At 52.2% G+C, this 13,979-nt stretch overlaps 1 protein-coding gene across 2 annotated transcripts in view; it reads right to left on the reverse strand.

Annotated features, from left to right (window-relative positions):
- Positions 1–217: 217 nt before the first annotated feature.
- AGPAT4 (1-acylglycerol-3-phosphate O-acyltransferase 4) overlaps positions 218–13,979 on the reverse strand; it is a 100,231-nt gene continuing 86,469 nt past the window's right edge. The window contains exons 6-9 of one of the 2 annotated variants that reach the window (XM_010598850.3): positions 9,242–9,344; positions 5,193–5,282; positions 3,992–4,190; positions 218–763 (exon numbers count right to left, since the gene is read on the reverse strand). In XM_010598850.3, coding sequence (XP_010597152.1) covers positions 4,025–4,190; positions 5,193–5,282; positions 9,242–9,344 — 359 coding nt within the window. In that variant the 3' untranslated portion in view covers positions 218–763; positions 3,992–4,024. The remainder of the gene's footprint in view (positions 764–3,991; positions 4,191–5,192; positions 5,283–9,241; positions 9,345–13,979) is intronic. The other variant, XM_003419229.4, reaches the window with a different exon arrangement.

A 13,979-nucleotide genomic window follows, 5' to 3' on the forward strand; every position in this document is an offset into this window, starting at 1 on the left:
CATCTTTGTTGCCAGGGGGTCACGACTGCTGCTGCTCCCCCACTGGCATGCACGGTCCCCCTCAGCCCACAGGCTCCCTGCCATTCACCTGGCTGCTCTCTCCATGTGGCCACTGTCCAGTCACTCCCATCAAGGACACCAAACACCTGGAGGAAGGACAGGATAGAAGGATGGGCAGTCTGTGTAAACACACATCACAGATGAGCCAGACAAAGACTTTAATTTTTTTGGAGGTGTAATTTTGCCGTCTCACCTAAAGCACGCTCCTCATTCTCCTGGCAGTCAAGGGTTACAGAAAACTCAGCACCAAGGACGAAGGGGAACCCTTTCCCCCTTCGCTCCCCATCCCTGCCCTCCCCCTGTGGCCTAAATCCCTGTGGATTTTCACTAAACAAGGCTCACACTCAGCACACACTCACTCCCGTCACATTTGCGGGCACGCGCACGCAAACACACTTACACACACAGGAAAAGGAAGAAAACCTAAACCCAGGAAAGCGAGTGGGCACAAGAGACGCCGCACATCTTGCTCCCCTTGGGCTGTGAGACCAGGCTGCTCCAGGTCCTGACGTGGCTCTTCTCAGCGGAGGTCGGCCGGCTGTGTCACCGTGCCCTACAAGCAGATTCACACACAGTCACCAGTCCCCAAGGTCCCTCTGAAGATGCCTTAGCAGTCATGGTTTTTGCTTGTTGTCGGCGTTGCCATAGGCCGAGCCCTTGTCGATTTCTGTCACACCAATCATCCATCGCACTCCCACGGACGCTGCAGAAAGGGGACACGGGAGGGCAGTGTTAGGGGGAGCCTGTGCAGACCCACAGAGAAGCGGGAGGTGGCTGTTGACGCTCACCACTGAGCCAGCTGACAGCGCCAGCCAGTGTCTGGTGTCATCACCCCAGCTTTATGGCAGGGGACTTACTGGACTAACTGGCATTAAAATGAATAGACCAAGGCTGCTCTGCCGGGAGTTTAGCCCTTTGACACTCGGAGGCAAGCAGAACTTGGTAAGCTGTACCCAGCTGTACATGAGGACTCAGAAAATCCTTCTGGTTCCTCTGCCAGCCCCCAAGGCTCAGAAGACTCCTCTGTGGGTGGGGGAAGGAACTTCCAGACACCCTGCAGTAATGACACAGAACGCAGCAGGAGTCTGCACAGTGCGAGGGCACAAACATCTGCTTAGTGCCCAGTGTTTTCCCATGCTGCTTTAGTGCAAGTATCTGTGAGCAAAATGAAGTCCCTGCCTCACTGTCAGCCTGTTCTCCAGCAGCGGGATTTGACCCACAGCAGAGGAAGCTCGGGCAGCATGTGAGCCTGGTTTACCTCTGGGGAACTAGAAACTGGCGCCTATCAATTGGCATAACATAGTTTATAAAGAAAATGTTCTACATTCTACTGTGGTATCATCTGAGATGTTAAAAGCTTGTGAGCAGCCATCTAAGATGCTCCACTGATCCCATGCTGGGAGCAAGGGAGAATTAAGAAAACCAAAGACATAAGGGAAAGATTAGTCCAAAGGACTAATGGACCACAACTACCACAGCCCCCACCAGACTGAGTCCAGTACAACTAGATGGTGCCCAGCTACCACCACCAACTGCTCTGATGGGGAACACAATAGAGGTTCCTGGACAGAGCTGGAGAAAAGTGCAGAACAAACTTCTAACTCACAAAAAAAGACCAGACTTACTGGTCTGGCAGAGACTGGAGAAACCCTCAGTACTGAAGTCATTCCTGAGGTTCACCCTTCAGCCAAAGATTAGACAAGCCCATAAAACAAAACAAGACCAAACGGACATATCAACCCAGGGGTAAGGACAAGAAAGCAAGAGGGGACAGGAAAGCTGGTATTGGGGAACCTAAGGTCAAGAGGGGGAAGAGTGTTGACATGTTGTGGGGTTGGCCACCAGTGTCACAAAAAAAAATGTGTATTGTTTAATGAGAAACTAATAAAAAGTAGAAACTGGAGCCTGACGCCCAGAACTAGAATCTAAGCTAGCTACTCCCTCTGGGGAGGGTGGGCTCTGTGAGCTTCTGGGGAAAGGGACCATGTCTTTGTTGTCCTGTTGCACCCAGCACCAACCACAATGCCTGGCAAACAGCCATTTTGGCAGGAATGTTCGAGAATGGGCAGGTGGATAAATGAATGAAAACTCCCAAATCAGACCTGCGTGTTGACAAAACGTTAGCACTGCGGTCTGTAATCTGCTCCTCAGACCTCAGAGGCAGCAGTGGGGCAGCCTGGGGTGCCAAGATCCCACATCCCACAGTCATGTAAAAATGGGTGCACTTCTTGGGGCTAAACCTAAGGAGGCTTGGAGGCGAACAGCTGCCCCGACAGGAGAACTTCCATAGAGTGGGTCCTCAGCAGGGGAGGAAATGCAGACTCCACTCCTCCAAGACCTTGGAATGAGAGACAACGCACGCACACACAAAGTAAGTAACTCAGGGCAAAATGTGAGCCTTGTGCTCAGGGTGACCCAGGGTAGCAGGTTCCTCAAAGGCTCCTGGAGATGCCATCTGTGTCTCCTGAGTGGAGCGCTATCAGGTCTTTTGGGCCTCAGTACACACCCAGGCAGGCCCTATCCCCAACTTTCTCAGCTCTAAGGAGCTGCCCGTGTGCTCCAGGTGGACACTAGTCTCCGTTTGCCTTCCTGCCAAGGGTCTCCTTCTAGCAGAAAGTCTTCTACTGGGTACCAGGCTATTTAAGGCAGAAAGGCTGCATTTGTTCCTGCCCCCTTGGCCCAGCCAACCCCACACACCTACAGTCTCCCCTGGAAAGGCCAGGATCGGGGTCTGTGTAGGCCTTGTCTTTGGGGAATGGAATTCTTAGATGAGGATGGCTTCTTCTCGTTTTATTCTTTCTGTTCTTTTCTTTCCCGTCCAGGAGTGGGGTTTGTTTTAATATTTTATTTCTTTAACATTAAAGTGTATTTCTTAATTTTAAACAAGACTGCACTAGGGCCTCTTACAGGAACGAGGGCCAGTTCCTGAACTGGAACAGGGCCTGGGGTTGCCTATTGTAGCCCAATTGTCTAGAACTGGTTGCCTCGATCCAAAAGAATGAGGTAGGTTTATGTGCTGTGACGTGCTTAGGTGGCCACAATTTATTAGGTGAAAAACAGTAAGTTAGAGAAACTCCATGTGCGTAGATCTCTATATGTGTATATACCTGAGGCCAGAAGAACAGGCACCAGGCTGCTAATAATGGTTCTTTCTGGGAAGGAGGAGGATTTTGCCCTGAGACACTTAAAATTTTACATGTGTTTACATTGCTTGAGTCTTTTACAATGAGCATAATTGTTACTTTTTGCAAACATAATCAAGATATGTCCATTTGAATCAAGTACACAGGTAACCACGTGTCTTTGACCACACGCCTTCTCCTCAGACTCGGAAAGGTAGTTTAGACTCTGCCCACACCGTGCAAAGACTCAGGAGACAGGGTCCCTGAGAGGGGCCTGAGGGGACTTCCTCTCACAGGGGGACCTCGCAGGTTTCCCCAATCTGTAGGGCAGGACGCTGAGCAATGACACCTAGCTTCCCCACTTCAAAAAATAAGTGGCAAAGTGCAGGAAAGCCTGTGTGCCATAAAGAAGCAGCAACAGTTTGAAATCACTGGTCAAACACAGCCAGTGTGAATTAATGAAAAAAACAAAAAACGAATGCAGGCAGCGCGTCCACTCAGCTGCAGTCCAGCAATAAGGCAGAAGCTGACAGCTCTCCCCGGGCCTGGACCTGCTGGGCACTGAGTCCTTCCTTAGCTCCCGCTGGGACTTCGCAGGGGGTTGGCGTCCTACCAGTTGGCAGGTTTTCCTCAGGCTGAGGACGGGAGGATGGTGAGGAGCGGTCAGGCCTGAGAGGGAGGCGGCTCCGGCCAGCGCAAGGCCGTCTCAGCCACATCCGCCCTGCGTCCTAGAATCTAGCTTTCCTCGTCGGGACGGCACAGCAGCCGTGGTGCACTGACCCCCAGTCCTGACCGCCGCCCCCACTCACCCACGAAGAAGACGAGGACGAAGCTGGCCAGCGTCAGGGAGGACCCGCTGCTGACCATGCTGACCAGGAACCGGAAGAAAGGGTAGAGCAGCAGCGAGGCCCAGAACAGCCAGTTAAGCAACGTCCAGGGCCGCCGGGGTGGCGCCATGGGGGTCTCCGGGAAGACGCCTCTCCTGTAGTACTCCTCCTGGAAGGCGTCCTGGGGGGACAGAAGGGAGCCTGGGGTCCTCGCCACAGACGGAGGTGGGCATGCGGACCTGCCCTCCCGAGGAGGCTGCCGCCTTAAGGGGAGGTCAGAGCAGGTGGGGGACCCCTTTGAATTCAGCCGGAACCCCCAGGGATGTGGTGCCTTAAGGCAGGCTGGAAAACAGGGGCACGGGCTACGGGAAGGGGTTACTTCCTCTCGTCCTGTTCACCCACAAAAGGGTTTCATTCCTTCCGTTAGCCGCTGTAAAAATACTCGGCTCCGTTCCTTCCTCTATCGCCCAGGGCAGCGCCATCTGCGGGATCGGTGGTAGCTGTGTGCTCTCACCAGATGGGACCGGCTGGCACCGCTCTGCAAGCCCACACGCCCGCAGTGGGTCCGTAATTGTGTGCCCTGGAGTTCATTCCGACTCATGGCCACCCCTGTGACACAGCAGAACTGCCTCATAGGTTTTCATAGCCTGTCAGCTTCCGGGGAGCAGTTCGCCAGGCTTTTCTGCTGAGCCGCTGGGTGGGTTCGAACCACCAACCTCTCCGTTAGCAGCCAGCGCTTAACCACTGCTCCACCAGCGCAGGCGGTATGGGCCACGAAAATCTTGGAAGGGGAGCGCCCATCTCCCGCACACCCACCCCACCCCTGCGTTTCTCCCCAGCACACCCGCCCCCATAGCCCCCCCACACACCCGCCCCCCAGCACCCCTCTCCCGCACAGCGGCCCCCACCCGAGCACCCCGCCCCCAGCGCCCCTCCCCCACACACCAGCCCCCAGCACCCCTCCCCGGCACAGCGGCCCCCACTGGAGCGCCCCGCTCCCAGCACCCATCCCCTGCACACCCTTCCCCCTGCCCATCCCCCTCACACCTTACCCCAGCGCCCCTCCCCCGCACACCGGCCCCCCCCCGCGTTCCTCCCCCGCACACCCGCCCCCAGCACCCCTCTCCCACACAGCGGCCCCCACCAGAGCGCCCCGCCCCCCGCCCCCCTCCCGCGCACTTACCTTCTCCTGGTAGAGCTTGTGCAGCCAGGCAGCGCACTTGTCCTCGTCCTCGGGGACGTCTTCCAGGGGAATCCGCCTGCAAGACAGCAGCTGGCAGGGAGAGGCAAACTCAGGTGCCCGACAGATCGTTCCAAAGTAGCAACTTGCTGGCGGCTTTTCAGCCGGTACTTAGGGAGCAGAAATAACGTGCAGTGACCGGGGCCACTGACCTGAGAGGATGGGGGGAGGGGGTTCCCCACATCCACACTGGGGAAGCAGAGCCCGAGTGCAAAGGGCCCCTGGAGACAGGACACCTGCTTCTCTGTCCTCCTGCCCCACGCTCCCAGACCTGGCAGTTTCCTTGCTCACTGCCCACCATGGTCAGTTTCCAGCTGAGACAACCCAGCACACAGCACGAATGCCCAGGAGATATGACTTCATGTCAACAGCAAAGTGTCCCCACCAGCGACTCCTTCGGCCTGGTAAGCAGCACTTTCTGCATCAAATGAAGGGATCACGTCTGGGGGAGCTTCCCTGAGCCTCACCTCCCTCACCAGGGGTGGAGCAGAGATTGGAAGAGGGGCTTGGGCTGGGCTGGCAAGGGCTTAGGCTCCTTCGTGTGCCGCACCATCCTGGACAAGGGGAGAAGTCACGTGCAGTGCTGCCAGTTCCCATTCATTTCTGTGTGGTCCCAGGTGGCTGGCTTTGGTGAGGTCAGAGAATGTCCAGGTAAAATTCTGTACCTGTCACCGCTGTCCTCTTGCCATTTCCCTCCCCACTGTGCCCCAGGAACACGTTCCTGTGATGGTTCGTTCTAGGTGTCAACTTGGCTGGCCTGCATTTGTTTCCAGCTGTTTGGTCAAACGCTGTCTAGATGTTGCTGTGAAGGTGTTTATATGTGATTAGTGTTCAAGTAGGTTCATTCCACAGTGGGGTTGGGCCTCATCCAGTCAGTCAAAAGGCCTTCAGAGCAAAAATAAAGAGGTTTCCTGAGGGAGAAAGACTCTGCCTCCAGCCTCTTGCCTGATCTCCGTCTGAATTTGCCAGCTCCCACCGTTGTGTGAGCCAGTTCCTTAGACTAAATCTCTCTCTCTGTTTGTGTATCACTGGCTCTGTTTCTCTGGAGAAGAACCCTGAGACCCTAAGAAGATGCGTATCTAGTATGTATCCGTCACACCGTAACCTGTTAAGAGAATGAACAGTAAACTGGGATATAATCTTACAATAGATTATAATGAGCCGTCTCCATTTAAATAAGAGGTTCCTTTCAGAGGCAGAGTGGTACAAAGGTGTGTTTTCTGCATAGCTAAAACACAATGCCGTGAGAATTAAAACTCACAGAAAAATCTACAGCTGGTTCTTACGTAGGCACCTCTGGCCACACTCGTCCACCTTCCCATTCTTCGTACTCTTCCTTGCTCCCTCTGCTTCTTTGCTCTTTCTGATGGACTTTGCCTTGGAAACCAGATCTCCAGATGTATTTCCTGAAAAGGGTTCAAAAGCCTGCGTGCTCTTTCTTTATGTGGGTAGTGGGATTTTGCTCTTCTCAGTAACTCGTTTACCATGATTGCCCTTAATGTCTTAACGCTTTGTATTGATGGATGGCCTGTACAGAAAAATGCCTCAATATTTTTAATGGTAATGAGAAGATGTATGTAATCTCTCTGTAAGAAAGGGAGAGGAAGCTCTTTTTAGTGGGTGAACTTGACAATACGATTTTTTTTGGCTGTTTACTCCCTAATTCTCATATACACTCCAGAGAGTTCAAGTCACCTGATAAGTAACCTGTAGTAGGAAAATAATCTTGCACACTGCCCAGGGTTTCCCCAGATACTCGGGCCCAGCCGGCAACAGGTGGAGCCATTGCCAAAGTTGCAGGAACTCAGGGGACAGAACCTGGCTTTGCTTCTGGGACAGGTCTTCTTTGGGAAGGTGGGACATTTTCCTTCTCCTCTGCGGTGTAATTGAGTCATAGGCAGACTGTTGGCTGTGCCATTGGTGCTGTTGTTAGGTGCCGCCATCCAGTCGGTTCCAACTCATAGTGACGCCTTGTACAACAGAATGAAACACTGCCCCGTCCTGCACCATTCTCACAATCGTTGTTATGCTTGAGCCCATTGTTGCAGCCACTGTGTCAATTCATCTTGTTGAGGGTCTTCTGCTTTTTTGCCGACCCTCTACTTTACCAAGCATGATGTTCTTCTCCAGGGACTGGTCCCTTCTGCTAACATGTCCGTAGTATGTGAGACATAGTCTCGCCATCCTTGCTTCTAAGGAGCATTCTGGTTGTACTTCTTCCAAGACAGATTTGTTCCTTCTTTTGGCAGTCCGTGGCATATTCAGTATTCTTCGCCAATACCACATTCTAAGGCGTCAGTTTTTGGTCTTCCTTATTCATTGTGCAGCTTTCGCATGCGTATGAGGTGATTGAAAACACCATGGCTTGGGTTAGGCGCACCTTAGTCTTCAAGGTGACATCTTTGCTCTGTAACACTTTAAAGAGGTCCTTTGCAGCAGATTTGCCCACTGCAATGTGTCCGTTAGGAGAGGAAACAATTAACAATCATGATGCTGCTTTCCCACATTTTATAGGGAAGCCAGAAGAGTTTCAGGTAGAAAAGGCTCTATTTAATTTTGTCAGTCCACAAGATGCCTTCCAGGAGGATCCAGGCTTTTCATTCAGCCACTGAAGTTTCACGGGCATCCGTGAAGTCTTAAAAAAAATCAGAAAGTTCTACACCGCTTCACTAGGTCCCCATTAGCGGGCATTTCAGACTCTTTCTGTGAGCCTTCAGCAAAGACGGTGCAGGGCATAAGACACCAATGCCATTCCGACCCCGTGCCACACTGGGTTTCAGTGCGGCAGGTGCCATTATGTTTACCATCTGCAGCACCTTTCAGTTCTGCTTCCCCTGAGCTTTATGGCATCCTGGAGGACGAGCTGTTAGACCGGTTCTCTCAGTAAACAGGCAGGGCTAATAGGTTTGTCTAGTATCTTATGAAAGTGTTTTCAATAAAATCAATAATCCCCTGGAATATAACACATAAATGAGATGCTGCAAAAGGTGTATATTATCTGAATATATTGCTACATAGCAGACCCATCTTCCAAGAAAGGGGGTCAATTAAAAAGCTCTTCACACTTAACCTCAAAATGGTGGCAAAATATTGCCTTCCATGCATCCAGCTCGAGCTCTATTTTAAGCACAAGCTGGTCTAAGAGGACCAGGAAGCAGCTGAGAGGAAAGGAGGCTCCCCTGATTATTCAAATGAGGGACATGTCTCTTGGGCATGATACAAATGACTCAGTTGTTGTTGTTAGGTGCCATCAAGTCGGTTCTGACTCATAGCGACCCCCATGTACAACAGAAGGAAACACTGCCTGGTCCTGGGCCATCCTCATAATTGTTGTTATACTTGACCTCATTGTTGCAGTCACTGTGTCAGTCCATCTTGTTGAGGGTTTTCCTCTTTTTCACTGACCCTGTACTTTACCAAGCCTGATACAGACTGTAAACAAGAAGACATGAACCAGTCTTCCCTGGAGGGAGGTCTGAGGCAGGGCTTCTAACCAGTTCATTCCAGTTTGGACCCCTGCTGAGAATTTGCCTTTCCATCCCAGATATACTGAATCAGAATCTACATTTTCACAAGATCCTCAAGTGATCCTTATGTATAACAAAATTTGAGAACCACTGCTGTACTAATGGTTCCCAGAATTAGTCCCTAACCAACTGTATTAACGTTGCCTGGGAACTTGTTGGCGCTCTGGTAGTGCAGCGGTTAAGAGCTACAGCTGTTAACCAAAAGGTCAGTAGTTGGAATCCATCAGCCACTCCTTGGAAAACCTGTGGGACAGACAGTTCTACTGTGCCCTATAGGGTTGCTACGAGAACTTGAAAGCAATTTTCCTTTGCGGGGGGAACTTGGTAGAAACGCAAGTTTTCGACAGGGTTTTGAACCAGAGTGAACCCTTTTGAAGCCCTGGCCTCTGGGGGGCGGGGGCCATTTGTGATTTATTTGCTTTGAGATGTGCACCCTGTTTTCTGGAAGAAAATGAGCTGGCTTACCTCACATATAAATCCGAATGGTATTTCTTTCCATTTAGGACTCCCAGCAGTGTTGGGTTTTCATTGTTTCTGAAATTGAGTGTACAGTCATATACAGCTGAAACTATAAAAAATAAAACAAATACAAAGCAGTATATAGCGTGTGAACCCAATTTTGTCTTGTAGATACACACATTGGAACACAGTTATCAGATTGCTAACTGCATATTGTGGGATGGTGGGATTACGGATTTCGTCTTCGTGCTTTTCTGTATTGTCCAAATGTTCCATATTGGACACGTGTTACCTTTTGTAATCAGAAAGTCACACTGTAAGTCAGTAACTGAAAACCGAGTTATTACTGAGGCCAGACCAATCTGAAGCAATACGGCAATGTCCAGTCTCGATATACTACAATCATGAGTCACAGCTTTCTGATATGCACAGCCTATCTCGGTCAACAAATACTGATATTCAAATAAGTATTCACAGAGAGATCTGTTAGTCTAAAGCAGGGTCGCTATAAGTCAGAATGGACTCGACGACAATGGGTTTGGTGTTTTTTTTTTTTAATGCTAGCTAAAGATGTGTCTAAGTTACAGCACCATAACCATTCCGTGAGCATTTTTTTCCTCTAGAAAAATAAGACTGCTACACAACTAGGGTAAGACACTGGCTGGAAATTCCATAAGGAACTGAACTGTAGCCAGTTGAAATGTGGCTGAGAAACAAACAGACTCTGTGATCAGTGGGTTTACCACGTGGTGAGTCAGGCTGTGACCAGGGGCGGATTAGCCAGCAAGCACGGTATGTACCAGTTTGCACTGCGCAAGGTACGCATAGGCTTAATTGTGTTTCCTTGCTAATCTGTGCTGGGCAATTTCACATGGGTTTCACCACGTCGGTGATGTGGTGGGGACAGTGAAACAGCGTACTGCAGACTGGTGGGAAGCACAATTGGGCCGGTGCGTCCCTCGCTTGTTGGGTACTCCGGCCCTGCCTGTGAGCATACTGAAGGTGTGCCACAATTTCACAGTCAGGGGTGAGCCTGAGCCCATGGCTCAGTAAACGCTTATTGCATGAATGCATGAAAAGTGCATGAGTGAATAAATGAAAGAAGAGCAGAAGAGAAGTTTGCAGTGGACACAGATGGTCTCCCCTTGGCCACACTCAGCCCCCCCGGGCCGAGTTCCTCTCCTATGAAGTGGGACTCTTACCTTCTCCACCTGGTCTGAGATGGTGGCCGGCATGAACCTAGGGCCTGTGTGTGCTCTGAAAATTCTGTGCTGACACTGCTGCGCACTTCATGTACGTTCAGTTACATTAATACAAGGAGTGGGAGGACACCAGGAGAGGCACCTTGTCCGTTTGGGAATATGAAGCACCAAGATTCAAAGACCACTGTCCATGTCTTCCACCTGTGGCTCGACCACCATGGATGCTATGCTAGGGGTGCTGCCACAGCTCTGGGGCATCACAGCCATATGGGCTGGCAGGGAGTCTGGGAGCTGGGTCCTGGGCACCCGAGACCTGCTCCCCTGTCCTGGGCCAGGAACTGCTGCTAGGGCTGTCCTCGCTGTAGGGACAGGCCTCACCCTCTGCCATGAGCGAGGAGCTGCCCGGTCAGGGCTGTTGGGAAATAACCTTGGTGTTTATTACACTTTGCAGGTGTTTTTAAGCACAATGTTTTACATCCATAGAGGAAAAGCCATTCAGGCTATGAGGGGCTGGACTACAGTTATAATGCTTGAGAGCAATAAGGGCCATAGGGATCATCTACTTTGGGGTTTCCTAAACATCTTTCCTGCACCCTACTCTTATCCAGGTGTGCAGACCATAAAAGAGACAGATGTGGAGCTGCTTTGGTTGACAAGGCTGGGGACAGCCCCTGGGGATTCCCTGGGAACAGAAGACAAACCAGTGATTTGTCCCTTCCCTAAAAATAAATAAATAAATATTAAAAAAAAATTTTATTTTCTAACTTTCCAGAGGAAAAACCCCAAGAAGTGTGTCAAAGTGATCCCGCTGGGCATGCCTGCAGAGCCCGTCAGCAGGACAGGGTGCCCTTGCTCCTGACAGCCAGGCAGCCTGGATCCCGGCTTGCTATGTAGTAGCTGAGCGACCTCAGCTAAGCTGCTTAACTTCTGAGCCGAATTTCGTTCCCTATAGACTGGAAGTAAAACAGAATCTACAGCATTGGTGTGGTGAGGGGATACTGTATGTCTAGTGTGTATAGGACCGCCTGGTCCATCAGAAGAGCCCTATGCCTGTCAGCCCAAATTGTTCTTGGACATTTTTATTCCCTCCGTGAGGGCAGTTGGGATGTGGGGGGCAGCCTGCTGAGGCCGGAAGCCTTCCTCACTGCTGCTCACAGGCCAACATCAGCCATGGCGTCTCATCTGTCACCCCAGGCGAGATGGATCAGAACAGGAAAATCAGAGCTGAAAGTTGGATACCCACCCCCTGGGGGAGAGGGAGAAAAGGTAAGATAAACCTGGGGTCAGTAGATGGCTGGTAATAACAGCCACTATCTTATTAAATGCTGATTGTGTTCCAGGCCTTATGCTGCATGGTTCACACGTATCGTACTTTGTCATTTAATCCTCATTGCACCCCTAAGAGGTTTTACAGAAGAGCAAACCGAGGATCAGAGAGGTGAAGTAACTTGCCCAGGGTCACACAGCAGGTGAGGGTGAAGCGAGATTCAATGCTAGATCTTCTGAATTGACAGCCCAAGCTATCCTTGACTCTATTGTACATCTGGAAGGGAAATGGTTTGTGTCTGGGAGGGCAGATGAGGACAAGAGGCAAGTGAATATCCTTGGACCTGGTTGTTGGGGTGAGGAGTGGAGGCTGGGGCAGCTGGGTGGCTTCTGGCCCCTGGGTTCAATCCAAAGCCAAACAGGCTTGCAGACAACAGGGGTCTTTGGAACATGGTTCCCCCTGGGAGACACCTGCAGAATAGGAGGAGCTTGGAGGCAGCCACATCTGGTGGGCAGAGGTCCTGCAAGCTGAGTGAGCTGCTGCCTCTCCAGAACCTTCCGGCTCTGCCTGTGAGCGAGAGCTAGCCGACAGTAGATACTATCTGTGTGCAGCACCAGGCCTATGCCAGTGAGAAGCAGGCAGGAGCGACAGTGACACAGAAGGTGGGGCTGGGGCAAGGAAGCAAAGTAGAATGTGGGCAAGAGGAAGGCAGGCAACCAGCAACCAGGATACGGCCAGAGCCTGACCCTGAGGGAGAGTGGGCTGGAGCACCGGCAGCCTGCCTGGGGCTCCTGAAGCCAGACTAGCAGGGTTGGTTCCAGGCCTAGGGGCTGAGGGTGGGTGGGGGCTAAGGGGCTGGGCAGGGAGCACTGACTGTGGGCTCTGAACCCACCAAGTGCAGTGGTTGTGGATGTGGGTCACTCACCTGGGGACAGTGGAAGGTGAAGAGTCTAGGCCCCTCTCTAGAGGCTCATTTTGTGGGCCTGCTGAGGGCCAGTGGGCTGCGTGGGACTGGGCCACTGCTCACAAACCTCCCTCCTGCTTCTGACAGCTCAAGGGGGCAGCAGAAGACACCTTGCTAGCCCTTCCTTCCTTCCTAAATCTCTGATGCTGCCAAGGCCCAGGGAGAGAGGAGGAAGGGCTGGCAGCCCCCTGTCCCGTCCAGAGACTCACTTAGGTATGGCAGGCAGGTTGAGTGGGGGCCTAGGCGAGATTGAGGAGGGTTCCAACCAGCAGCTTCTACTGGCTCTCACCGTTTGCATCACCAGCTGTGAGATCATTCAGCAATTTACCCAGCATGCCTTGGTTGGTGAAAACACATAGTATCAAAAAGTTCGAAGGAGAAAATAACTGGGTCTTGAAAGGGTTAAAACTAATTGCCACAGGTTTTGTTTGCTGTAGACAGGCTTCTGTTGATGCTTGTTCTTCTGGCCTCAGGAGCGGAGGGCTGAGGATCAGGGCAAAGACAACCTTGTGCGTGCAGAAGTCGATTCTTTAGGGGCTTCCCTCCTCTCTGCCGTAAGGAGAATGAGGGGCGCTTCTGCAGAGACTCAGCCTCCACCACCACCCTCCCAGCCAGCGCTGGCCCAGGGCGAGGGAGGCCCGTTAACCCATGGGGCGGCTCCAGGGCTTCAAAGCTACATGGAGTCCCTACAGCTAGGACGCACGAGGGTCAAGCCCCTTTAGAGACAATGGGGGCAGGGGCCGTGGGAGGAGGGCTGACTGCATGCGGGGCAAGAGTGGTGTTTCTGAACTAAAGAGAGGTTAGAAATAAGACGGAGAAAACCATTCCACGAGGAAGGAGGCTGGATGTTGCTGTTCTAACAGCTATTTTCTGTTGTAGTCTTATTTTATCTGTAGTAATTTAGGGCTCCAAACTCAGGGGCCGCTGCAACAGATCACAAGGCCAAAGAGTTCATCATCTGGAAGCAGCTGAGGCCGACAGCTCGGCAGCCATTGCAAAGACGTGTGGGGGGCGGAGGGACGGCTAACGCGGGTCTGCAGGTGAGGGCCTGCAGGTGAGGGTCTGCAGGTGAGGGCCGGGCCCAGCCCAGGTGCTCAGCCCGATTCCAGCACCTTCGCCCCCCAGCCCTGCAGTACCTGCGCTGGGCAGCAGAGGGCAGTGTTGGCCCGGAAGAGCGGAATCGGCGCGGCGGGCCGGTCCCCGGGGGACGGGTGTGCGCGTGTGACACTGTCCCCGCTTCAGGTTCCCTCGGACCTAACTTAGCAGCCTCTCCTGGCTACTTGCTATGTGCCAGGGGGCCACTGCCAAGTA

Source organism: Loxodonta africana, chromosome 1, assembly GCF_030014295.1.
Source record: "Loxodonta africana isolate mLoxAfr1 chromosome 1, mLoxAfr1.hap2, whole genome shotgun sequence".
Lineage (NCBI taxonomy): Eukaryota > Metazoa > Chordata > Mammalia > Proboscidea > Elephantidae > Loxodonta > Loxodonta africana.